This window comes from Hyla sarda, chromosome 10 (assembly GCF_029499605.1).
Source record: "Hyla sarda isolate aHylSar1 chromosome 10, aHylSar1.hap1, whole genome shotgun sequence".
Taxonomy (NCBI): domain Eukaryota; kingdom Metazoa; phylum Chordata; class Amphibia; order Anura; family Hylidae; genus Hyla; species Hyla sarda.
The window spans coordinates 27,703,734-27,730,394 of record NC_079198.1 but is presented as its reverse complement, the minus strand read 5'-3'; the positions used below and the strand labels follow the sequence as shown (position 1 = coordinate 27,730,394).

General features: G+C 48.5%; 1 protein-coding gene and 1 long non-coding RNA gene across 5 annotated transcripts in view; one reads left to right on the top strand and one right to left on the bottom strand.

The window, feature by feature from the left end:
* Positions 1 to 25,760, bottom strand: part of MED25 (mediator complex subunit 25) — a 53,853-nt gene extending 28,093 nt beyond the window's left edge. For 2 of the 4 annotated variants that reach the window (XM_056541911.1, XM_056541914.1), the window contains exons 1-12: positions 25,603 to 25,760; positions 22,861 to 23,007; positions 19,439 to 19,484; positions 19,229 to 19,353; positions 18,961 to 19,059; positions 18,405 to 18,525; positions 18,107 to 18,266; positions 15,882 to 16,015; positions 10,438 to 10,534; positions 9,519 to 9,751; positions 2,566 to 2,703; positions 2,388 to 2,473 (exon numbers count right to left, since the gene is read on the bottom strand). In XM_056541911.1, the coding sequence (XP_056397886.1) occupies positions 2,388 to 2,473; positions 2,566 to 2,703; positions 9,519 to 9,751; positions 10,438 to 10,534; positions 15,882 to 16,015; positions 18,107 to 18,266; positions 18,405 to 18,525; positions 18,961 to 19,059; positions 19,229 to 19,353; positions 19,439 to 19,484; positions 22,861 to 22,985 (1,364 nt within the window). In that variant the 5' untranslated portion in view covers positions 22,986 to 23,007; positions 25,603 to 25,760. Of the gene's footprint in view, positions 1 to 2,387; positions 2,474 to 2,565; positions 2,704 to 9,518; positions 9,752 to 10,437; positions 10,535 to 15,881; positions 16,016 to 18,106; positions 18,267 to 18,404; positions 18,526 to 18,960; positions 19,060 to 19,228; positions 19,354 to 19,438; positions 19,485 to 22,860; positions 23,008 to 24,393; positions 24,531 to 25,602 lie in introns of those variants that run through there. The other 2 variants (XM_056541913.1, XM_056541912.1) reach the window with 2 other exon arrangements.
* A 69-nt stretch (positions 25,761 to 25,829) lies between these two features.
* LOC130293349 (uncharacterized) overlaps positions 25,830 to 26,661 on the top strand; it is a 133,490-nt gene continuing 132,658 nt past the window's right edge. Inside the window, exon 1 of the long non-coding RNA XR_008848184.1 lies at positions 25,830 to 25,950. This is a non-coding gene — a long non-coding RNA (uncharacterized LOC130293349). The remainder of the gene's footprint in view (positions 25,951 to 26,661) is intronic.

Genomic DNA, 26,661 nt, shown 5'->3' with positions numbered 1-26,661 from the left:
TTTTACACAATCATAAGAACCTAGGGAAAACTTTAGGTAAAATATATTTTCTAGGATCCTTTAACCGTTAGCACTTTCATTTTGGTCCCCAATCCACAAGTTTCCATGGTGCTCTGTATACTACTATAGGTCCTTAACAATCCATGTAGTTTATTTTCATCATGTGACCATAAAGGCAATATCAAGAGGGCTCAGGAATGGAGCACTCTCCATATTCTCTCTTTATATTAAATGTTTAGATGCTCCTGACAAAACTGTCAGCAGCATTTAAAGGGGTATTCCTCCCCTAGACATTTTATCCCCCTCTATCCAAAAGACTCCAGCGTCCGGACCCCTGCAATCTCCAACGTGGCCCCCCAGTCATCCCATGCACGGAATGAACTCTGCTCTGTGATGGATGACAGACAATCACAGCAGTCACGCCCCCTCCATTCAGGTCTAATGTAGGAGGTGTAACGACTACGTACTAGCCGACACGCCCCCTCCCACGGACATGAATGGAGGAGGTGTGGCATGATGTTCCAAACACTGAAGCTCCAAGTGTTTAGAATGTTGCGGTGCCTGCCCGGAGATTGTGGGGGGTCGCAGTGGCCAGAACGCCCCCCCAGCAATCAGACATCTTATCCCTGATCCTATGGATAGGGGATAAGATGTCTAGGGGTGGAGTACCCCTTCGAATAGTAATATGGTGCATTCTTGGTGTTCATTAATCTGCTACTGTATATTTTATAGTAAAATAAAGAGTGTTGTTTGTACAAGTACAATTGGTAGTACAAAAAAACAAGCCCTCATATGGCTCTCTAAATTGTAACATAAAAGAGTTATGGCTCAGAAAAAGGAGTAAAAGGAAAAAATGATAAAGCAAAAATTAACATTTGCGGGTAATACCGAAATTTTTGTGCTGCACGATATGAATTTTTCCCCATACCGCAATACGGGTTTGGCCCCTCCCCCTCCGAAATGAATGAATGAATTATCAGCCGAGCGCTGCGCTTTCCCCACATCGGGGGAACTAATCATATGTGACCCGTGAGCGCTGTTCTGCTTCTGCCCCCCCAATTATTAGCCCAGCACTGCGCTGTCCCCATCGGGGTACTACTCACACATATCACCCGCAAGCGCTGCCCTCCTCGTCCTCCTGTTTGTTGCGGCCGCCGGTGCTGACACTCTATACCAGTGGTCTTCAAACCTCCAGATGTTGCAGAACTACAACTCCCAAAATGCCTGGACAGCCGTTGGCTGTCCGGGCATGCTGGGAGTTGTAGTTTTGCAACATCTGGAGGTCCGCAGGTTGAAGACCACTGCTTTTATACCGTATCCCTATGCCCGGGCTGCAAAAGGTAAATAAAATAAACTTTAACTCCCCTTCCCCGTTGGTCCGGACCAGCTTCCCAGGGAATGGAATGTCGGAAAGCCGTCAGCCTATCACCGGCCGCAGCGATGTTCCGCCTCGGCCAGTGATAGGTTGAGCGCACTGTCATGTAAGAAGCCGGCTTCTTACATGACAGTGGGCTCAGCCTATCACCAGCCGAGGCGGAACATCGCTGCGGCTGGTGATAGGCTGACGGCTGTCCGACATTCACGTCCCCAGGAAGAGCGTAAGGTCAATGTAGGAACATGCGTTAAAGTTGATTTTTGTTGACCTTTTGCAGCCCGGGCATAGGGATACAGTATAGAGTGTCAGCGCCAGCGGTCGCAACAAACAGGAGGACGAGGAGAGCAGTGCTTGCGGGTGATGTGAGTAGTACCCCGATGGGGACAGCGCAGCACTGGGCTAATAATGGGGGACGGGGGGGGGATACCGTTATATACCGTGGAACTGGCATAAATTACAAAAATACAGCGATACACATAATTGGCCATACCGCCCGTCTCTGATTAGAAATAAAGAGTCAGATTCCCCCCCCATAAATAGTGCCACTCTTGAATAAAGAATGTATCTACTATTGCCTCAGCCCAATTCTCGTAAATTTAAAACCAGACAAAAGCCGATTTTTCTAATCTCAGATAACAACACCACAGGCAATAATACACGGCTGCACGTTATTGGGCTATGTAGGAGAAGGCAACACTCCAATACCCCCTTCTTTGAGGTCGTATCCTGCTCTATATCTATTTGCAGAAGCTTTACCCAGAGACTTCCAGCTCTGTATAAACTAATACATAGAGCTCTCTTCTCCATTTAAGCTTCTTCTTTAAAGGAGTCTCTGACCTATCTAAAGGTTGAGAAAGGTCAGTGGTAATTGAAGACAATGCCTTTCTACAGATTGGTAGGGGGTCCCTGCACCCACATACCCACCAATGTGACAAGTCAGAAGCTACCCGAAGCTGGACTAGACACTATAATTCCAGTCCAGCTATTGAAAGGATGCCCTCTAGACACTTACAGATTTTCTCCGGGGTTGACATACACTTGGCATGGAAGGGAACGTGTTAGCTTGGCATTGGTATCCACAGATGGGGGCTTAGGCTTCTACATGAAAAACAAAATAGTAAATTTATACCAAACAATTCACTGGAAAGAAATAATGGCACTTTATTACTATATTATAGGGCATAACTCACTTCTTGCCACTCCAGCACACCGCTCCAGGCAAGCATTTTGTTGGCGACAGACTGCTGTGTATTGGGTAGCTGTGCTGTCCCAATCTGGGGCGCGGTGGATTGTTGAGATGCTACACCGGGTGGTGCTCCTGTACCAGGCTGTCAGTAAACAGAGGTCTTCATTATTTTACCTGATATCATTAATTGGGGAAATGTATAAAAAAAGTAGAATTTTGTACTTACCGTAAATTCTCTTTCTCTGAGCTTCTATTGGGGGGGGGGGGACACAGGACCATGGGTATATGCTGCTTGCCACTAGGAGGCTGACACTAGGCAGAAAACAAAAGAAGGCTGGCTCCTCCCGGCAGGATATACCCGCCTACTGGCTCTGAGCAACTCAGTTTTAGTCCCAAAGCAGAAGGAGAGGCAACCCGGAAAAAACAAACAGTCGAAACCAAACACCCAGAAAGGGGAAAACCGACCAAAAAAGGGGAACACCCCTGCCCCGGAAAGGCGGAAACTCGCTGGCCCCAAACAAAACAATGGGTGTGTACTGTTTCCCCCAATAGAAGCTCAGAGAAAGAGAATTTACGGTAAGTACAAAATTCTACTTTTCTCGAGCGCTTCATTGGGGGACACAGGACCATGGGACGTCCAAAAGCAGTCCCTGGGGAGGGAAAACCAACCCCAACAGAAGAAGGTTCAGGCGGAGTCTCGAACTGCTGCCTGCAAAACCTTGCGGCCTGCATCGGAGGACGCAAAAGTATGAACCCTGTAAACCTTGGTAAAGGTATGCAGGGACGACCAAGTCGCTGCCTTGCACACCTGCAGGGCCGAGGCCCCATGACAGACCGCCCAGGAGGCCCCCACCGCTCGGGTGGAGTGAGCAGTCACGCGGAAAGGAGGCACCTGACCCTTGCAGCGGTACGCCTCTGAAATGGATCCACCGGGAGATCGTGGACTTCGAAGCCGGGAGCCCCTTGCGCCTCCCATCAGGGAGCACAAACAGGGAGTCACTACGCCGAAAGGAAGAGGTGACCGACAAGTAAGTCCGCACCGCCCGGACCAAGTCCAACTCGTGAAGGCGGCGCTCTCTCGGATGGGAGGGAGATGGACAGAAGGAGGGCAAAACGATGTCCTCGTTCAGGTGGAAGGCAGACACCACCTTAGGCTGGAAGGAGGGCACCGGCCGAAGAACCACCTTGTCCTGGTGAAGAACCAGAAAGGGGGAACGGCAGGAGAGGGCGGCCACGTACGAAACCCGGCGCAGAGAAGTAACTGCGACCATAAAGCCACCTTCCAGGAGGGAAGACGGAGCGAAACCTGAGCCAGAGGCTCAAACGGAGTGCCCTGAAGGGCATCCAAGACAAGGTTAAGGTCCCAAGGTGCAGTGGGGGACCGAAGAGGAGGGATCTCGTGGGCCACACCTTGCAAAAAGGTGCGAATATGAAGGTCAGACGCTAGAGGGCGTTGAAAGAGGACCGACAGGGCCGAAACCTGCTCCTTAAGGGAACTTAGGGCAAGGTGTGTCTCCAATTCGGACTGAAGGAAGGACAGGAGATTAGGCAGGGAGAAGGAAGTGGGAGAAAGTGAACGGGCCTCACACCAATGGAAATACGCCCGCCAGGTGCGGTGGTAAATCCTGGAGGAAGAGGGCTTACGAGCACGGAGCATAGTCCAGATAACACAGGAGGAAAACCCCAAAGCCCTCAAAACCGCGGTCTCAACCGCCACGCCATCAAACGCAGCGGAAGTGAATTGGGGTGGCAGAGGGGTCCCTGGGAAAGAAGGTCGGGACGGTCCGGAAGGGGACGTCTGCCACGAGGCTGACCACGTCTGCGTAGCACACGCGACGGAGCCAGTCTGGAGCCACCAGAATGGCCAAGACCCCCTCCGCCTTGAGCTTCCGAACGACCCGGGGATGGAGCGGAAGAGGAGGAAAGAGGTAGGGAAGGGCGAAGGAGGTCCAGGGGACCACCAAGGCGTCTGCTGCGAGCGCCAGGGGATCCCAAGACCTGGACACGAAAAGAGGGACCTTCCTGTTCTGACGGGACGCGAACAGGTCCACGTCCGGCGTTCCCCACCGACGGCAAATCTAATCGAAGACCTCGGGGTGGAGAGACCATTCGCCCGGATCCGTGGTGGCGCGACTTAAGAAGTCGGCCTCCCAGTTCTCGGTGCCGGGAATGTATACGGCCGAGAGGGCCGGAACCTGAAGTTCCGCCCACCTGAGGATCTTTGAGACTTCCGGGTGCCCCCCTGGCGATTGATGTATGCCACGGCCGTGGCGTTGTCCGTTTGCACCCGGACTTGGAGGCCCCGGAGAAGGCAGGTCCAGTGCCAAAGGCACAGGAGGATCGCCCGAAGCTCCAGAACATTGATGGAGAGCTTGGCCTCTGACGCCTTCCAGCAACCCTGGACAGTCTGGTCCCGGAAGACCCCTCCCCAGCTGAGGAGGCTGGCGTCCGTGGTTAGGACATGCCAAGTGAGAGGCAGGAAGGAACGACCCCCTCGGGGAAGAGGGGACCGAAGCCACCAAAGGAGGGAGAGGCGTACCTGGGGAGAGAGCCGGACCCGGTGGTGGAGAGACAATGGGGACTTGTCCCACCGGGACAGGATGGCCCATTGGAGAGGACGGCAGTGAAATTGAGCAAAGAGTACCGCCTCCATGGCGGACACCATCTTCCCCAGAACGGACATGCAGGTGCGGATGGGAAGAGGGCCCGGCGCCCGAAGGGAGCGGACCCCCGACAGGAGCTCCTGGAGTTTGTCTTTCGGTAGGGAGACACGAGCAGCCGCTGTGTCGAGGTGGAGCCCCAGAAAAACCAGGGACTGGGACGGGGACAGATGTGACTTTTCGTGGTTGACAATCCAACCGAACCTGGAGAGGGTCTGGAGGGTGATGCTGAGGCTGGCCCGATTCTGCTCCAAGGAGGGCGCCTTGATGAGAAGGTCGTCCAGTTACGGTAGAACCGAAATGCCCCGAGAGTGAAGAAGAGCCACCACTGCCGCCAACGGTAAAGACACGGGGCACAGTAGCTAGCCCGAAAGGTTGGGGGCGACAAACTGGAAATGACCCTCGGGGAAAGCGAACCTGAGGAAGTGGTGGTGGGCAAGGAAAATCGGAATGTGTAGGTAAGCATCCCGGATGTCCACGGAGGAGTGGAACTCCCCTTGATCCATTGAAGCCACAATTGACCTCAGAGACTCCATCCGAAAATGCCTGAGGCGCAAGTGTTGGTTCAGGAGTTTGAGGTCGAGGATCAGACGAACCGAGCTGTCCTTCTTGGGGACCACGAAGAGGTTCAAGTAGAACCCCGAGAAGCGGTCCCGAGGAGGGACTGGGACAATCACACCTTGGGAAAGAAGGTTGCGGAGGGCCACCTGAAAGGCTGCAGCCAGAGCTGGAGACGGAGGAGGGCGGGACCGGAAAAAAACGATCCCGGGGCATAGAAGCGAACTCTATGCGATAACCCTGGGAAACTACCTCCTGAACCCAGGAATCCTGGACATCAGCTAGCCAAATGTCCGAAAAGAGGGACAGACGACCTCCCACTCAAGGAGAAAACTCGGATGGGGGCGCACCCTCATGCCGAGGAGGGCTTGCGGGTCCCCGACTTGGGAGGGGGACGGTGAGAATGAGGGCCCGACTTCCAAGAGGGCCGAGACTTGAACGATGGAGCCCTCTTGTCCTGAGAGGCCTGTATCCTATCCGTGCGGCCTGAGAAACGGGAGGGGCGAAAGGAAGGAGTTCCCCGCCGCGTACCTGAACGGCGTGGCCTATTTTGGGGCAAGAGAGAACTTTTCCCCCCCCGTGGCCTCCGAGATGATTTCGTCAAGGCGCTTACCGAACAATCGAGACCCCTGAAACGGGAGTTCAGTGAGAGAGCGCTTAGAGGCCACATCGGCATTCCAAGCCTTAAGCCACATGGAGCGCCTGAGGGCCACCAAGTTGACCGAGGCCAAGGCAGCGCAGCGGGCCGACTCCAGGGAAGCCCAACAGAGGTATTCACCAGGGTGTGCGACTTGCTGTGCCAAAGCCGCCATATCGCTGAAGGAAGTCCCCGCCAAGATGCCGTGGCGTAGTTCACCTGCCCAAACCGCCAGGGCTTTGGACACCCAGGTGGAGGCAAAGGCCGGGAACAAGATCGATCTTGCCGCCTCAAAGGCAAATTTTTCTAGGTTCTCTATCCGTTTGTCCGAAGCGTCCTTAAAGGAGGCCGCATTAGCCAGCGGTAAAGTGGTCGACTTAGACAGTCTTAGACCCAGAAAAGCGCCGCTACGGATGTTTCCAGGCCGCCTCCAAAAGTTCTTCAAATTCCGCGTGGGGGCTGAAAACCTGGGGGGTCCGAGGAGCTCGGCGGAAAGAGACTTCGGGGGTAGCCCCAGAAGTTTCTGGGTCCTGCAGGTGGAAGGTGTCCCTGACAGCCAACACCAGGCTCTCCACCATATCTGACATACGGGGGGTCACCTCCGAGTAAGAGGGGGGGTCCGAATCAGAGTGTCGCAGCTCACCAGGAGACCGAGAGCGCTCTGGGGAAGTCAGTACTGGGGTCAGACATTAGGAAGCACTAGTAGGTCAGACAATCCACAGACAAGGAGCAATCTCACCCAGGTGCCTGTGTCCGGGGAGGATCCTGGAAACAGCTGGAGGAACCGCAGCGGGGCCCGAGTCTCAGTGGGACGAAGAAGCAAAATGCCGGCAGAGGTAGCACTGAGACACATTGAACTTCCCTGCTGCAGCACACCACCAGAGGAAGGGGAGGAGAAACTGACCCCCACAGCGCGCACCAGGCGCGAAGTCATCCCATAGGGTGTCTCCAGGGACCCAGCCCCCCGTGTTGCGCGCGCGCTCCTAGATGAGAGGAGGAAGGAGCGTGCGCTAGAGGTAGAGAGGCCGAAAAGGCCGAGGGGGGCGGGGCTGTGAAGAGGGCCTGCAGCAATGCCGGCGTGAAGACGTGGGTGGAGCTAAGTGTAGGCCGGAGCCGCGGGCTCAATCATTGAAGTGCCCGCAGCTCCGGACCTGGAAAAAGATATGCCGATGCACGGCGCCAAGTGCAGGCCGGAGCCACGGGCTAAATTAATGGTCTGCCTGCAGCTCCGGACCTGCAGAGAATGTGGCGCTCGCGGCGCCGAGAGCGGGCGGGGAGGCCTGTAGCCCGGGCGCTCGGCCCCCCTCGGGGCTAGTGGGGCCCGGCAAGAAGACAGCCCGCCGAGCCCCAGAGGAAGCAGGTTGCGGCCGTGCAAGGACGCACAGGCTGCCGGGTTAACACCGAAGGGCCGGGGGAACTACCCCTCAGCTGAGAACAGGGGGAGTTTAACCCCCATGAAGTTAACCCCCCCCGCCGGCCATGGTAAGGTCTGCGGGGAGGAAGGAGAAAAGAGAGGAGTAACCTCTGTTATAAATGCCCCTGTAATAAAGCACCCCCCTCCGGTCTACTGTCCCCTCTGACCTCAGAATTAGTATTAGAGACCTCCGGCATGATAAAGAAGGTAGTGGGGGGGATGGGTAATACTTACCACAAGGGACCTCCATACTTACCTGAGGGTCGTCTTCGGGCATCTTCGACCAGCTGGTGCCACCTGCCTTTAGCCGCCATGGCGAACAGGGGCGAATGAGGGACCCGATCCCTAGGTACACCACCAGCCGCTGGCTGCTGGCGAGGAGGGGTTAACGGCCCAACCGTGATGCACCGTGCCCCTAGCTCGTATGTGGGGGATCAGGCAGCGCCATGCTCCTGTCGCCCCAAGCTAAATAAAACAAAAAAGGGAGAAAAAGTCTTAACTGAGCCTGATACTAGGAAAAAAAACAAAAGAAAGAGCAGGTCTGGAGAGCTCAAGAGCTGCGTCTAGCCTCCTCTGACACCAAGCTAAAACTGAGATGCTCAGAGCCAGTAGGTGGGTATATCCTGCCGGGAGGAGCCAGCCTTCTTTTGTTTTCTGCCTAGTGTCAGCCTCCTAGTGACAAGCAGCATATACCCAAGGTCCTGTGTCCCCCAATGAAGCGCTCGAGAAAAAACAATAGTGCTATCTATCTCAAGCAATACATTCAAGTCCTAGGATTAACTTGTCTTTAAATAAAAAAAATTCTATTGTGTGGTTTTATTCACTTCTGGAGAACCCGAGTCACTTATATATATGTGAGCTATTCTTCTAATGTATTAAAGGGCATGTCTGTCTAGTTATACTGAAATAATGGGGGAAAGGATAAATCAATGCATTACTGGAAAGACGTGGAGGTCCTTCATATTTTGGTGACAACCCTGTTAAAAGCTGTAATGGCATACTGATCGAGTCATACAGTTTGGGTATGGGAAGTGATCTATCAATGGGGATTATCCCACTGACTGCCAGAAAGTTTAACTGTTTTTTAAATTACTTCTATTAAAAAAAAATCTTAATTCTTCCAATACATTTTATGGGCTGTATACTACAGAGGAAATGCTTTTCTTTTTGGATTTCTCTTCTGTCACGACCACAATGCTCTCTGCTGACCTCTGCTGTCCATTTTAGGAACTGCCCAGCATATGTTTGCTATGGGGATTTTCTCCTGCTCTGGACAGTTCCTAAAATGGACAGCAGAGGTCCGCAGAGAGCACTGTGGTCGTGACATCAGAGAAATCCAAAAAGAAAAGCATTTCCTCTGTAGTATATAGCATTTAAAAAGTACAGGAAGGATTAAGATTTTTTTTTTTTTTTATAAAAGTAATTTACAAATCTGTAACTTTCTGGCACCAGTTGATTTAAATTTTTTTTTAAATAAAAATGTTTTCCATGGAGTAACCCTTTAAGGCAGCACAAAAGTGATGATAGGTCCACTTTAAATCCAGCATAAGAAATACTTTAGTTTTTACATTTTAAGGCAAAATAAGGGATAAATGTTGTAAGACAATTTCATCAATGTTTTTGGAAAGAGCAGTGATGTTTAGTAAATTTCTTTTGCCTAAAATGCATAGGGATTAGTCTTGACATACCATTGGCTGTGGGACTGGCTGCTGTTGCGCAGTCTGTTGTGTCATCATTCCCTGAGTAGGTCCGGGCCCTGTGGTTACTGTAGAGACTAAACTTGGCTGAGGAGATGATGTTATTAAAGAAGCTGCAGAGGTAACCATCTTGGATGCTTGTCCTTGAGGCATTGTGGGAGCTGGTGGCTGGTTAAATGGTGGGCCAACAGCTGGAGTAGACTGCATGGCTCCCAGTCCAGGAACTGAAACAAGAAGAAGAAACTGAATAGAACCCCCAACTCAGAATACAAAAAAAAAAATACAAAATACAAAAAAAAATTTAAAAAAACGTATAAACTATGAAACACCAAGATAATTGCTCTGATCCAGAGTACTTTAGGATGTGGAACACCATAAAGGGGAAATGATCCTTTCATGTATCAAATAAACAAGATAATATTGGGAATATCCATGATCTCAGACAATCATTGTTATTGTACCTGACTCTAAACAGTAGTCAGTCACTTAAAAAGGGTACTCCGCCCCTAGACATCTTATCCGCTATCCAAAAATGTCTGACCCAGTGACTCCATCTTGGCTGCGGCACCCCAGGCATCCGGTGCACGGAGCGAACTTTGCTTTGTGCCGGATGAATGGCGATGTGAGGTGGAGGCTCGTGAAGTCCATGCCCCCTCAATGCAAGTCTATGGAAGGGGGCGTGACGGCAGTCACGCCCCCTCCCATAGACTTGCATTGAGGGGGCGTGGCCGTGATGTCACGAGAAAGGAGCGGCCGTGACGTCACGGGCCTTCTGCGCTGCACCCGATGTTCTAAACAAACGCCGGGTGCAGCAGGGAGATCCCTACAATCAGACATCTTATCCCCTATGCTTTGGATGCCTAGGGGCGGAGTACCCCTTTAACGCATGAGAAATGCAAAATATACTTACATCGATTCTGGATATTGCTCTTCTGTATCTTGGCAGCTTCAACTGCTGACTGGGCAGCAAGCTGTGCAGGTGTCAGCGTGCTTGTCTGAGAAGGATGCTATAAAAATAAAAGGCATCACATTGAGAGACATCGAGGCGTCAGTCTAAAAGCAATACAGTAGCAGGGCAGGGATATATATATATATATATATATATATATATATATATATATATATATATATATATATATATATATATATATATATATATATAACAGTATTCTAATGTACCTAGTGCTGGTCAGTGGTGGATCCTAGCTGAGCCATTAATACACATTGGCTGAAAACAGACACTATTGAGGATAGCTCTACACACAACAATAATACTAATGCATATAAAGTAAAAAAAAAATAAAAAAAGAGACTACACAAGCTGGAACCCAGAATACAAACATTACTCAACAATAAAGGAGATCTAAAAAAATAAAATAAAAAAAAAGGCATACAACCTCAATCTATATAAGTAACATGATTTTTATTACATCACACACAGGTAATACAGCCACATTGTTGCATCCATATTGTGTCCGAGTTTCTAATGATGTGAACTGTCAAGCCAGGACATTGTAGCGGTAATAAAGACACAAAAATGTGGCCATATTACATTCATGTGAATCCAGCCTTGATCCGATATCAGACTTAAAGTAATGTAACTGCACATTGAGGGGTCGGCTGTCGATGGAGCCTCAGCGATTACTGTGCTTAGATCCCACATACTAGACAGCTGCCTCTGCAACATACCGTATTTTTCGCCCTATAAGACGCACCCAATTTTAAAGGGGCAAAATTTTGGAAAAAAAAGATTCTGAACCCAACAGTGATCTTCAACCTGCGGACCTCCAGATGTTGCAAAACTACAGCTCCCAGCATGCCCGGACAGCCGTTGGCTGTCCGGGCATGCTGGGAGTTGTAGTTTTGCAACATCTGGAGGTCCGCAGGTTGAAGACCACTAGTATAGGAAGTTGTACTCACCTGTCCCCGCCGCTCCGGACCCGTCACCGCTCATCACCGCTGCCCTGGATGTCGCTCCATCGCTGTCGCTGTGTCCCCGTGGTGTCCCCGACACTCCGGACGTCTTCTTCCCCCGGGATCCACGCTCTCCGTCGCCGTCATCACGTCGCTATGCACGCCGCTCCTATTGGATGACGGGACAGCTTGCGCGACGACGACGAAGGAGAGCGCCGCCATGCAGGGGATCCCAGCACGGAGCAGACACCGAGGAGGCAGGTAAGGTCCCTCCCGGTGTCCTGTAAGCTGTTCGGGACGCCGCGATTTCACCCCGAAGGTCCCGAACAGCCCGACAGAGCAGTCGGGTTAATGTCACTTTCCCTTCAGATGCGGCGGTCAGCTTTGATCGCCGCGTCTGAAGGGTTAATACAGGGCATCACTGCGATCGGTGATGTCCTGTATTAGCAGCGGGTCCCGGCCATTGATGGCCGCAGGGACCGCCGCGATAGGGGTGTATTCGCCGTATAAGACGCACCAACTTTTCCCCCCCAGTTTTGGGAAAGAAAAAGTGCATCTTATATGGCGAAAAATACGGTAAGCTCCCAGAGCGCATTTGTGTCTTTTCATGCCCGATTTCAGATCAAATTAGAGAGTATGCCTGGGCAGTCCCTTAAAAATACTTCTTGAAGGAAAACTGTCAGCTTTCTCCCCCCCGCACTAACCAGCGGTACTGGCTTGTAGTGAGGGGTACGCTGATCAGTTTGATGCTTATTGTGCTCAGATCCGCCGCACCGTTCGTCCAAAATCTTCTATTTTCGGTATATGCTAATGAGGTGCTAACTGGCACCGGCTAACTGGCATTCTGACGTCAGTGTTTCTGTCCGCAGTGCCGCCCAGCTCATCAATATTCCTCCCCTCCCTCTTCATTACAGAGCAGGGAGAAAAGGGAGGGGAGGAATATTGATGAGCTGGGCGGCGCTGCGGCCAGAAACGCTGACGTCAGAGTGCCAGTTAGCCGGTGCCAGTTAGCAGCTCATTAGCATATGTCGAAATATAGAAGATTACGGCTGTACGGCGCGGCGGATCCGGGCACAGTAAGGACCAAACTGATCAGCGTACCCAGCACTACAAGCCAGTACCGCTTGTAAGTGTGGAGGGAGAAAGCTGACAGTTTACCTTTAAAGGGGTACTCCGCCCCTAGACATCTTATCCCCTATCCAAAGGATACGGGAGAAGATGTCTGATCGCAGGGGTCCTGCAGCTGGGACTCCTGCGATATCTGTTCAGCACCTGGTGTTCGCTTAGAATGCTAGATGCGGGCGGCAGAGGTTGTGATGTCACGGGACATGCCCCCATGTGACGTCACACCCCCTCAATGCAAGCCTATGGGAGGGGGCGTGGCGGCCGCCACGCACCCTCCCATAGACTTGCATTGAGGGGGCGGTGTGACATCACAAAATGTTCCGAACGCTGGGGCAGCAGAGTAACCCCTTGAACAAGGCCCCATCGCAATAAGAGGATACCTACCAGTATGTATGGGCAAATGTGAAGTACAATCTATACTACAGCACTATATAAGCAATAATATCTAATGCATATACCTCAATATAGTGTAGAGTGCCAAGTGGATGCTGAGTAACACCAACCACAGTAAGGCAAGTGAGGAGAAAAATAAAGATAATTAGGAATAAAAAAAATTGCGTTGACTTTAATACACTCCAGAGGCAGACCAAACTATAAGGACATTTTCTGAATGGTCCCAAACATTCATATACAGACAATGTTAAATAGATAGATGTCTAATGTCAGATCAAACACATAGAATCAAAGCAACATCTTATGAGGTGTATTGCTATTTTAAAGGGATAATCTAATTTTAGATTATTAATAGGGTCACATTTATAAACTTATTTGTGAGACCGACTCCAAATTGGCGTCTTATAAGGTCGTCTACATATACTGACATTTCTGTCAGGTTCAGCTCCAAAATCCTGACAGATGCCAAAGACATACCGTCTGTAAAGCGTGTAAACTGTTATATATGTTACTCCGTGCGTAATCCTGATCATGTACATATAATTTTCGGGTCTCTATCACTGAAATTTCACCCAAAAATTGCATATTACAGCTGCTCAATGTCTTTCTCATCTTCCCAAAGGGAGGGGGCGTGTCCCTCTCTTGCCTGCACTTTGATGACTCCTCCCCCTCCCTCACTCTGCTGACTCACTGCTCTCGGAGCGAGCCTGGCAGCTCTGCTCTGTAACCCTTTCCTCTCCGGTTTTATGCTGTACACGCACACACAATGATTATTGGAGATTGCCTGTACTCTACCAAAGACAATATGGTGAGTACATAACTTACATCTTCCTAAATTAGAGCAAAGGTTTAGTGCTAAAAGTACAGTAGTTTTTTTTTTTTTTTATGCATATATTTTCTATCTGTTCCTATATGTATCATTGCTTGCCAGACCTGTAATGCTGGGACTTGTCATTCTGGAATAGTTGGAGGTACAGTGTTTGGAGGACTCTTTTTTTCTTTTTTTTTGCCTTTAGCCGTGTCCCTACAGCTTTTGTAAAACTACAACTCCCAGCATGCCCAGACATCATTTGACTGTCCAGGCATGCTTAGAGTTGTAGTTTTGCAACATCTGGAGGCACAAGATTGGTAAAACTCTGTGTTACAGCAGTGTTTCTGCAGCCTTGTCAATCAGCCATCTCAAGTCCATGACCCTTGGACGCTCATGCTGCTGTGGGACTCAGTGTCCCAGGAGGTATAGGTAGGATTTTCAAAGGCAGTTTTCTTTTATAAAATGTGAACATTTTTTAAAGAAGCATATTAGAAAAACTATTGTTTTGCCAAGATGTACAACATATAAAAAGTTTTTATATCTGACAGTGCCCATTTAATGTCAATTAATGGAGTATTTTACACCGCATTCACATGCTCAGGAACATTTTGTGTGCCATTATGAAAACGCTACAGATTTCAAAGTCCACCAGGACAGCAGTGACATAGTTGATTAGTCCATTGAACAGTGTTTCCCAACCAGGGTGCCTCCAGCTTTCCTGGATAGCCAAGGCTGCCAAAGGCTGTCCAGGCATGCTGGGAGTTGTAGGTATGCAACATCTGGAGGCACCCTGGTTGGGAAACGCTGTGGTAAAGAGGCATTTTATGGGGATTGATGATGTATATGAAGAGGAGGCTCCACCTCAGGACTCACATGCTTTGCTATTGTGGCCTACGAGGTGCAGCCTCACATTGCTCTCCTGCTTGTAAGAGTTGACAGAAAGAAATCGTATTAGATGGAAGGACACAGGCTGAAGCTGCGTCATACTGGATTACAATGGACTCTCAGAACACAGCAGGCAGCTGAGAAAGCCAACAATAGTGAGGGGAGTTTTATAAGTGACAGGTCATATGTCACTGATCTATCATTTACTACCCTTAGACAGGACTCGCCAAGTGCAGTGATCAGACTCTGCCTGTGCTGTCTCTGCAAAGCCAGAAGCATCATGTAGACTATACCAAAGGGAAGTATAGAAGGAACCGAGCATATGGCCCATATATAGCAAATCAAACAAAACAGGTTAAAAACAAGAGACACTATGTAATTCTATATTTGTGAATGCTGCACTATATAACCTTAAAATTACCATAAAAGGGAAACTGACACCTTGTTTACACACACTAAATCCAATAACTAGCATTGTAATGCAGGTGAATCTGATAAAAAAAAAGAAGAAGAAAAAGAAAAAGAAGAAAAAGAAAAAAGAAGAAAAAGAAGAAGAGGTAGAACTCTTCCCGATCGGTGATCTAGTGTCGGAGATCCAGGCGGTATACAGCTAATCCCCCCTGTGCAAAATGTAGGCGGGTGCTGGTATACAGATCTTCCCTGCCTCTGTCCTCCTCAAATATTCATAGATCCTTCGCTCATGTGAACGCACAATTGGCGGGCATATGAGAGTAGACGGGGACAGAGGCAGGGAAGTTCTGTATACCGGCTCTGCCTCCATTGCGTGGGGGGATTAGCAATGGTGCCTTAATACAACCTGGATCTCTGGAACTGGACCACGGATCTTGGCGAGTTATACCTCTTTTTCATCAGGATCACCAGCACTATAACAATATATCCAGAGTCACTTTAAGCAGCTAACAAACTAATATTATGGGCTGTTCGCTTTTGTGCTTGAAATGCATTCAATCAATTGCTCCAAACTAGTGAACAGAATTGGGTTTGACCTAGGAGTGGCACATGCTCAATAAATAAAACTGACAGCATAGAAATACTGAATAGCACAGTCAGCATAAGAAACAGAAAATTTAGTAACCATGTAAGACTTTTCAAATTAAAGGACTTCAGTCACCAGACACAGAACTGCAGCACATTTAAAATAAATAAATAAATCACAAAAATACACAGGCATACATACACACGCTACACCACAAATAAGCACATACCATGTATGAAGCCTGGACTTGTGGCAGCTGGTGAGCAGGGGCACTTGGGAGCTGAGATGGCACCACAGGGAGCTGTGGTTGGGGAATAGGTTGTTTTATAGGTACAACCCCAGGTGTTGTGGATGCTCCCCCAACTGTAGAAAAAGCACAAAGGTGTATAGTTTAAAAGTTTTTACGGTTGTAAAAGACAAGAGTCCATTAAGTTCATCCGGACCCTACTGTGTTAATTCAGAGGAAGGCAAAAACCCCTATGAGGCTGATGACAATTGCCCATTACAGAGGGAAAAAAAATCCTTCCCGAATCCAATATGGCATCAGAATAAATCCCTGGATCAATGTTCTATCCCCATCAATCTAGTATCAATAACTGTAATATAATATTTTTCCAGAAAAATATTCCGGCCCCTGGAGTCAGCCATCACATCATGTGGCAGAGAGTTCCATAGTCTCACTGCTCTAACAGTAAAGAATCCCCGTCTGTGATGATGGTGAAGCCTTCTTTCCTCTAGACGTAGAGGATGTCCCCTTGTCATGGCTACCAGCCTAGATATAAAAAGATCACTAGAAAGATCTCTGTAGAACAATAGAAAGTCCAGCTCACTCTCCAAGCCCGCAGCGCCCGGACTGGCGTGGGCTACGCTTAGGTGCAATGCAAACAAGAGATGGTCCAACGCAGGTAGGTACAATTCAGGATACTTTGATGCATGAAGAGACATAGGTACACGATGAACATGGGCAAAGGTGACGCGTTTCGGCTCTGCAAACAGGCCTTAGTCATACAAAAGGTTTGTATGACTAAGGTCCGTTTGCAGGGCCGAAACGCATCACCTTTGCCCATGTTCATTGTGTACCTGTATCTCTTCATGCATCAAAGTATCCTGAATTCGACCTACCTGCGCTGGATCATCTCTTCTAGAAAGATCTCTATACTGTCCATTCATATATTTGTATATTGGGATCAGATCGCTCCTAAGATGTCTTTTCTCCAAACTAAATAACCCCAAGCTTTATAACCTGTCTTGGTCCTGTAATCCTCACATACATTATTATCTTTTACGTCCTCCTCTGCACCCTCCTCAGTTCAGCAATGTATTTCTTATATACAGGTGCCCGAAATTGGACATAATACTCCATGTGTGGTCGGACTAATGATTTATACAGAGTGATTTATAATCAGTGCACAGAGCCTGTAGAAATGATACCATAGAATATGGATATGTACACACAACAACGACATGTAAATGCATTATCAGGGAGGAGCTGGGAGAAGAGCTGCTAATAAGAGCGACTGGCCCATCTGTATATTACATGGTTGACCATTCATTTGTACTATAAATGCTTGTGAAGTGTGTGGCTAACATTACACACACACACACACACACACTTCAGAAGTTTCAGAAGCCGGACAGGTGTTGATTAACTGATCGCTGGTTTGGACTAAGTTCAACAGAAAGTTGGTACGATGAGGCAAACCATTAGAAAGGAAGTGCCACTGAAGAAACTTTAACTTAAAGAATATTAGGGAACTGGAGAGAAGTGGTTTTCCCACTTTACACATGGGATGTGCCAATAACATCTAATAGGGTTTCTAACTTTGGGAACCCTACAAATCAGAGGACCCTTTGTCCTATAAGATAAGACAGTCCCTGTCTGTGGATATGCCATTAATGTCTACTGGTAGATTCAAATGTGCCTATTATGCTACCCATAGACTTCAGTGGGTTGCAAAATGCGCTGCAAAAAAATCTGCAGCAAAATCTGCATATGTAAACATGCCCAAAGGAAAACTATCGTGCACAGAACTCATGCCTTATCCAAAGGGTAAGGCATAAGTTTTAGATAGCAGGGGGGGTCCAACCGCTGGGACACCAGTGATCTCCTGCAAGAGAACAGAGCGTGTCCACCTCCACACGAAGCGGCAGCCAACATACCCCGTCCATGTATTTCCATGGTAAAGGAGGAGATAGTCGAACAATGTATCTCTCGCCTCTCCCACAGAGATAGATGGAGGGGGACGTCGGCCGCCGCACCGCACTGGGGGTTGACACGAACCCTTTCCTGGAGAGAAGATTGCGGGGGATCCCAGTGGTCAGACGCCCCATTATCTAAAAATTATCTCCTATCCTTTGGATAGGGGATACATGTTTGTGCACAATAGTTCTCCTTTAATAACAAAACTCTGATACAAATCTTCCTATTTTACAAAGGTGAACCAAGTAACTAACCTGGAAGGACCATTCCTCGAATAAGTATCATGTGTCGAGGGTCCTGACTATAGTCCTTGGGCTGTGGCTCCATCATACTACCTACTGGCATGGCTTTCTCAAAAAGTGTCCTCAGGGCTGGCAGCTTCCGGGGAGAAATAATTGAGAAATGGATCCCTCTCTGAAGAGACAATGAAACTGCGTGAGAAACTCGACTAGAACTATTCATGAAATCAAAGCCATCAAAAAAAAATAAAAATTCAAAAATTATTAGAATTTACATTTCTTTTTTGTTACAGTATTTGATTGCAAACAATACCTCTCCAATCTTCTGGACCAGGTTCTCCGTTGTGTACCCAGAGTAGGTTGTGCTCTCTACGGCTGGAAGCAAGTATGGTGGAGAATTGCAGATCAGGATGCAAACCTTGTGAGTCTGGCCGCTACATGAGACAAATGATCAAGTGTTATCGTCAAAGCACAGAATCCTAGTAAGGTAACCAGCAAGAAAGCAATGACAGAACCCATTATTCATATATGATATGGCAATTAAACTGAGATCATCCTGGTCTTTTCCTTCTTCAGTAGATGATGTGACTATTGCCCTACAGTCATCTCTCTCACAAGTTATGATGCTGCTCTCATGTTTCCTGCTGTAATAGACCAGCATAATTTCTGCAACCAATATGGCAACCAGAAGCTGGCTCAGGTCAATGATAAAAGCAACCCTTGTCAATAGCTGCTCCAGTGATCAGCTGATCTCTGCTGGTTTCCGGTACCCCAGTGATTAATAAATAAATGAAGAGCCAACCATATAATCTGCTCATGAACATTATTATTTTCTCCATCTGGCTGATGGTAATCTCTGGGTCACTTACATCTGTTCCCTCATCTTCTTGAAGTCATCAAAGAGTTGAAGGGCAGTGCTAAGTCCTTCAGCGATGAGGCTACAGCTTTCACCGCCACCTCCCATAAACCTGCACGTGCACGGAATAAAAAACAGAAAATGTTGCTATCAAGACTTCTTGGTATGGTGGGGGATTAAAAGTTCTGCTACATGCAAGTGAACATATTTTTAAAAATCTAGTCTTCAAACATAAAGTAACAGACATTAACACAAAAAGAAAAAAAAAATGGCAGACTTACATAATACTGTCCAGCCACTGAACAAACTCATAAGCGCTGCTGGTGGGAGCGTGACACTGGACATAGGACTCTGGAGCGCAGTCCACAGTGTTGAAGACCACAAGACTATACTGAGTGCCGCCATACTGAAAAACAAGATATTGCCAGCTAGCAGATGGGGGTATTATCATACTCACTGCTCTTCATTTATAACCAAAATGCAATACTCACGTCTCCTCCAAAGTCTGTTTCTGCTGGAGGGCCACCATTAAAATACCTTATGGGAAAGAGAATATAAAGATTGTGAAGACTTGGCAATAACAGAACATATATAACCTATCTTCCCGTTTAAATCCGCACGGTCAGAATCAAAAACATTCTATATGTTGTACATCTTCTCAAAACATTAACCTTTCTAAATATATATATATATATATATATATTTTTTTTTTTTTTTAAGAAATCATGGCTTGTAACCCTTTAACACCCAGAGCATAATCCTGTCCTGCTGTAGCATCCTCTTTGCTCAAGCTAAAGCACAAGCCAGGACAAAGTCCAGTAAATGAGGGCTGGACTAGCGCTCCATTGTGCTCACTGCTTTCCTGTCTATCAGACTCCGGTCTGAAAACAGCAGCCTGCAGTGATTTGATGAAGAGACCTAGCACAACACAACATACTCAGGGAGGAAGTTGATGCAAGGTGAGTGAGGTCCGACACGTTCAGTTCTTGCCTCGGACATGCCCCTTCCTGAGCAGTGGATGTCAGAATGAGTGAGCAGCAGAACAGAGAAATTTGTGAGTCAAACACAGAAGCTAGACACATAAAGACATGTAAAGCATCTGCATGTTCTAGTGAGTAATAAATGTAGCACAATTTATCCAAAGGATAAAGTATCAGTGTCTTATTGCGGGGTTCCGACGGCTGTGAACTCCTGTACGGTGCTCCAGCTCTCCTCGCGCACAAAGCGGGGGTTGGCACGCATCCTTCATGCATCTCTAGACTAGACCTTTGAGTAAACCGAGACAGTAAGTGCAGCGGCTGAACTGAGCCCTGACATCCCATTGCAGGGATTGTCTCATCAACAACTTATCTCATATCCACAGAATAGGGCATAAGTGTATGATCACTGGGGGGCCGACTGCTGAAATCTCCTGCAATCTTAAGAGTAGGGTCCCGAGACTTCCATCAGAATAGAATGCAGTAATGCAACTGCACCGCAGCTTGAGCAATGTATTGTACTTACCTTAAAGGGGTACTCCGCTGCTTAGCGTTTGGAACAAACTGTTCCGAAAGTAGGAGCCGGCAGCTTGTGAGGTCATAGCCCCGCCCCTCATGACATCACGCCCTGCCCCCTTAATGCAAGTCTATGGGAGGGGGCGTGACAGTCGTCACGCCCCCTCCCATAGACTCGCATTGAGGGGGTGGGGCTATGACATCACGAGCTCCCGGCGCCGGCTCCAGCGTTCGTAACAGTTTGTTCCAAACGCTGAGCAGCGGAGTACCCTTTAAGCAGTCACAGACCGTGAAGTGTTGTTGGTGGGAAAACCCCTTTAACCTCTTAAAGGAAATCTGTGATTAGAATCACCCGCACTAAACCTGTTACACAGGCTTGTAGTGCGGGTGATCCTGATTAAAACGCTTCTTACCTGGTTAAATATGGTTGAGCGGTTCTTAAGATATCTTTATTTTTAGTTTTCTGTTATTCCCTGGCTTGGGACTCAGTGGGAGGAGTTATCATCTCGGACTCGGCCACACGTCATTCTAGCTGGGCGGAGCTGCCAACCGGCTCATGAATATTCATGAACTTATCCTCATGGTCTAACTCCTTTTTCTAGGTCTGGTGGGGAGGGTCTCGCATGCGCCGCGTTCCGTATACCCGGAAGCGGCGTTCTCCCCTAGAAAAAGTAGTTAGACCAGGAGGATAAGTTCATGAATATTCATGAGCCGGTTGGCAGCTCCGCCCAGCTAGAATGACGTGTGGCCGAGTCCCAGATGATAACTCCTCCCACTGAGTCCGAAGCCAGGGAATAACAGAAAACTAAAAATAAAGATATCTTAAGAACCGCTGAACCATATTTAACCGGGTAAGAAGCGTTTTAATCAGGATCACCAGCACTACAAGCCTGTGTAACAGGTTTAGTGCGGGTGATTCTGATGACAGATTTCCTTTAAAGGTGTACTCCGCCCAAGGACATCTTATCCCCTACCCAAAGGACCCGCTGCTGGGGACCGCCAGGATCTCGGCTGCAGCACCCCGCTGTCATTACTGCACAGAGCAAACTCACTCTGTGCGTAATGATGGGCCCGTGGCAGCCATTACGCCCCCTCGTAAGGTCACAGCCCGTCCCCTTAAGGCAAGTCTATGGGAGGGGGCGTGACAGCCGCCACGCCAACTCCCATAGACTTGTATTGAGGGGGCGGACCATGACGAGACGAGGGGGTGGAGCCGTGGCGTTACGATGCTCCAGCCCCTGTATTGCCCGTCATTACGCACAGAGCGAGTTTGTTCTGTGCAGTGATGACAGCGGGGTGCTGCAGCCGAGATCCCGGAGGTCCCCAGCAGCAGGACCCCCGCGATCAGACATCTTATCCCCTATCCTTTGGATAGGGGATAAGATGTCCTGGGGCGAAGTACCACTTTAAAGGGGTTCGCTGGTGCTTAGACATCTTATCCCCTATCCAAAGGATAGGGGATAAGATGCCTGATTGCGGGAGTCCCGCCGCTGGGGACCCCCGGGATCTTGCACGCAGCACCCCGTTTGTAATCAGTCCCCGGAGCATGTTCACTCAGGGTCTGATTACGGACGACCACAAGGCCGGCGGCGTGTGACGTCACGCCTCCGCCCCCGTGTGACGTCACGCCTCCGCCCCCGTGTGACGTCACGCCTCCGCCCCTCAATGCAAGAGCACAGGAGGGGGCGTGACAGCCATCACGCCCCCTCCCGTAGGCTTGAATTGACGGGCGGAGGCGTGACGTCACACGGGGGCGGAGGCGTGACGTCACACGCCGCGGGCCGTGTGGTCGACCGTAATCAGACCCGGAGCGAACACGCTCCGGGGACTGATTACAAATGGGGTGCCGCGTGCAAGATCCCAGGGGTCCCCAGCGGCGGGAGTCCCGCGATCAGGCATCTTATCCCCTATCCTTTGGATAGGGGATAAGATGTCTAAGCACTGGAGAACCCCTTTAAGGACTCAGGGTTTTTCCAATTTTGCACTTTCGTTTTTTCCTCCTCTAGTGGCTATAACACTGCACACACTGATCTTTTACATCGATCTTTGTTATCTCATAGGATAATTGACATTGATCGATGATTCTGCCGCTTGACTGCTCATGCCTGGATCTCAGGCACTGAGCAGTCATTCGGCGATGCAGGAGGCAGGTAAGGACCCTCCTTGTGTCTGCCAGCTGTGGCGGTCCTCAACAGCCCACTGCACTAACCGGCAGTACTTTACTTTCACTTTAGACGCGATAATCAACTTTGAACGCCACGTCTAGAGGGTGCCGCGCGCTATTAGCCACATGCCCTGCGTTATAGAAAGGGAGCAGACTCAGGGCGCACAGGTACGCACTGCGTCCTTAAGGGGTTAAAAGGATGCTCCAAAAGTGGATATCAGGTGTTTTGAGGTGCTGTATACATATTATAACTTACTCTATTGCAGGAAGGAGATAATGTTTCCTCAAAGACTCAAAGTAAGGTCCCAAATTCGCTGTTCCTTCTATAACAAAGACAACGTCAGACACTACGCCTCCATTCCCCTGGGTAGATGCGTCCATGGCTGTGACTGTTCTTTAAGATCTGTGGAGACCAACATCAGGATTTGTTAAAAGTGTCTGACTGGAGGATCCGACTCCTGGTGTGTATATGCAAAGGGGTTACTTTATTTGGACAACTAACAGGACCTAAGGACTAAATACTATCAGTGAGAGGAGCATAACGGTAGAGCCTCATGATCTAGGGCAGTGTTTCCCAGCCAGGGTGCCTCCAGATGTTGCAAAACTACAACTCCCAGCATGCCTGGACAGCCTTTGGCTGTCCAGGCATGCTGGGAGTTGTAGTTTTGCAACACCTGTAGGCACCATAGTTGGGAAACACTGATCTAGGGGATCTGGATGCTCCATGTTACATTATATGAGTTTCTATTGAAATATAAAGGCTTGTCTAAATTGGGACTGGCTTCAGTTGTAAATGGGTACTGGCTTCAGTTTAAAAGGGGTACTCCCCTGGAAAACATTTTTATTTAAATCAACTGGTGCCAGAAAGTTAAACAGATTTGTAAATGACTTCTATTTAAAAAAAAAAATCTTAATCCTTCCAGTACTTATCAGCTGCTGTATACTACAGAGGAATTTCTTTTCTGTCTGACCACAGTGCTCTCTGCTGACACCTCTGTCCATTTTAGGAATTGTCCAGACCAGGAGAGGTTTGCTATGGGGATTTACTCCTACTCTGGACAGTTCCTAAAATGCTGAGGTGTCAGCAGAGAGCACTGTGATCAGACAGAAAGGAAATTCAAAAAGAAAATAACTTCCTGGGGAGCATACGGCAGCTGATAAGTACTGGAAGGGTTAAGATTTTTTTTAATTGAAGTTATTTCCAAATCTGTTTTCCAGTGGAGTACCCCTTTAAATCAATGGCGTCCAAACTGTGGACCTCCAGCTGTTGCAAAATTACAACTCCCAGCATGCCCGACAGCCTTTGGCTGTCCGGCATGCTGGGAGTTGTAGTTTTGCAACAGCTGGAGGTCCACAGTTTGGAGATCACTGCTTTAAAGGAGTAGCCCAGTGGTGACTCAGTGGTGAGCAACTTATCCCCTATCCTAAGGATAGGGGATAAGTTGCAGATCGCGGGGGGTCTGACCGCTGGGGCCCCCCGCTATCTCCTGTACGGAGCCGCGACAGCCCGCGGGAAGGGGGCGTCAATACAACTCTATGGCAGAGCCTTCGGCAATCTCCGGCTCTGCCACAGAGATGTATTGAGGGGGTGTGTCGGCTGCCGCTTCGTGCGGGGGTCGACACCCGCTATCTGGGCCGAGAGCCGGGGCCCCGTACAGAGAGATCGCAGGGGGACCCAGCGGTCGGACCCCCCGCGATCTCAAACTTATTCCCTATCCTTAGGATAGGGGATACGTTTTTCACCACTGGACTACCCCTTTAAGCGTGTCATACCAAGTTTACAACTTACCGCCTATGCACTGGATAGGTGACAAAATGTATCATCTCTGGGGGACCGTCTGCCAGAACCCCCCACCAATCAAGAACAACGCGGTAGTGTGCTTGCCTGGCTGCCACTCCATTCATTTAGGTGCCAACTATTGACAATGCTATAGTCAGCAATGATCAGATCACCTTATTTGTTGCAGAAATGCAATGTAACAAATTAAAGGGTTATTCCAGGAAAAACAAACTTTTTGATATATATCAACTGGCTCCAGAAAGTTAAACAGATTTGTAAATTACTTCTATTCAAAAATCTTAATCCTTCCAATAATTATAAGCTGCTGAAGTTGAGTTGTTCTTTTCTGTCTGGCAACAGTGCTCTCTGCTGACATCTCTGTCTGTCTCGAGAACTGCACAGAGTAGAAGAGGTTTTCTATGGGGATTTGCTTCTACTCTGGACAGTTCCCGAGACACGTGTAATCAGAGAGCATTTAGACAAAGAACAACTCAACTTCAGCAGCTCATAAGTACCGAAAGGATTAAGTTCTTTTTTATTTTATAGATGTCATTTACAAATCTGTTTGACTTTCTGGAGCCAGTTGATTATATATATATATATATATATATATATATATATAAAGTTTTGTTTTTTTCCTGGATAACCCCAACAACCTGAACTACAAACCAATACATTATAGCCATGACTCCCCCTCCCAACCTGTGGCTCTCCAGCTGTTCCAAAACTACAACTCCCAGCATGGCTGCTTGAGGCACCGTGTCTGTACAGCCATCGGATTTAACCCGGAATGGTCAGATTCAACGACAGCAAGCAGAGATATTTCTAGTCATAAAAAAGGTATTAGGATTTATTCATGGGAAACTGAAAAATCCCTCGAATTACACCATGATCAAACTTTATTTATAGACCCGTAGTCTTTAACGGTTGCAAAACTACAACTCCCAGCATGCCCGGACAGCCGTTGGCTGTCCGGGCATGCTGGGAGTTGTAGTTTTGCACCATCTGGAGGGCTCCTGTTTGGAGATTACTGTTTATAGACCACTGCTTGCTGCAAAATCTGTGCCCAATTAATACTCACAGATAACACACACATTCTTTCTATACGAGTAAGGCATGCTGGGCACAGTAGTCCTCCAGCTGCTGGACACACACAGTATGGCTGGTGTTATAGCCGTCTATGGCACGCCCCCTCCCATGCATGCCTCGCACATGTACCTCAATTCTGCCAGGAGACGTATCCCCGGGGGGGCAGGGTGTGTGCCCCTCTGCCCGGGCACAGGGTCCAGGAGATGCTGTGCCCCCAATTCTCCTCCCGGAAGCTCCAACAGCGCTACACCAGCGACACGCCGGCGGCGCAGGGCGGCTAGAGGAGCGCCGCTTTGTATACAGACACAGGCCTTCACCTCGTCGATCGATTAGTGATGCCTGACGCTTTGACACAGCTTGAAACTAGTGAAGAGCGCATGCGCCGTGCTGAAGGCTCCACTGGTGACACCTGGTGGCCACTTTATGACATAGCAAGGACAATTTACTTTCAGTACCAGCAATAATACGACCAGATTGGTAAATGGACTGCAGTTCGCAAAAATAACCTATTTTTCTATTTTCCCTGCTAATATTGACAAACAAATTAATAAAAAAAATCTGTCCAGAGGAAAAGTTGCTGAGTTGCCCATAGCAACCCATCAGATCGCTTCTTTCATTTTTCAGAGGCCTTTTCAAAAATGAAAGAAGCGATCTGATTGGTTGCTATGGGCAACTCAGCAACTTTTCCTCTGGACAGGTTTTGATAAATCTCTCCCATATGGGTAACGGTTGCTAAAACAGATGGTGCTGTATGCATTTCTATTTCCTATTAACTTAGGTTAGGTTCACATTATGTTTTTGCTGTCCGTTAAATGTAAATGTTTTTACGCCGTATTCACGTACACTATCCTGCGCATAGTTGATGCTGCAGATTTACATTGAACTCTGCAGCATAAAATCTGCAGCTTCAAATATGCAGTATCAAGTGTGCGCAGGATACTGTACGTGTGAATGCACCCTTAGGGTAGGGTAATACACAGCACATGCGCTGCGAGGAAGCTGCCGGGCAGCGGGAAATACACTGCATATGTGCTAGAAGCAGACACACGGCTTTCCCCACCTCTGCCCTGTGTGTGCAGTAAGGTTCAGAGACGGCCCACGCTAGAGATGAGCAAACTTACAGTAAATTCGATTTGTCACAAACTTCTCGGCTCGGCAGTTGATGACTTATCCTGCATAAATTAGTTC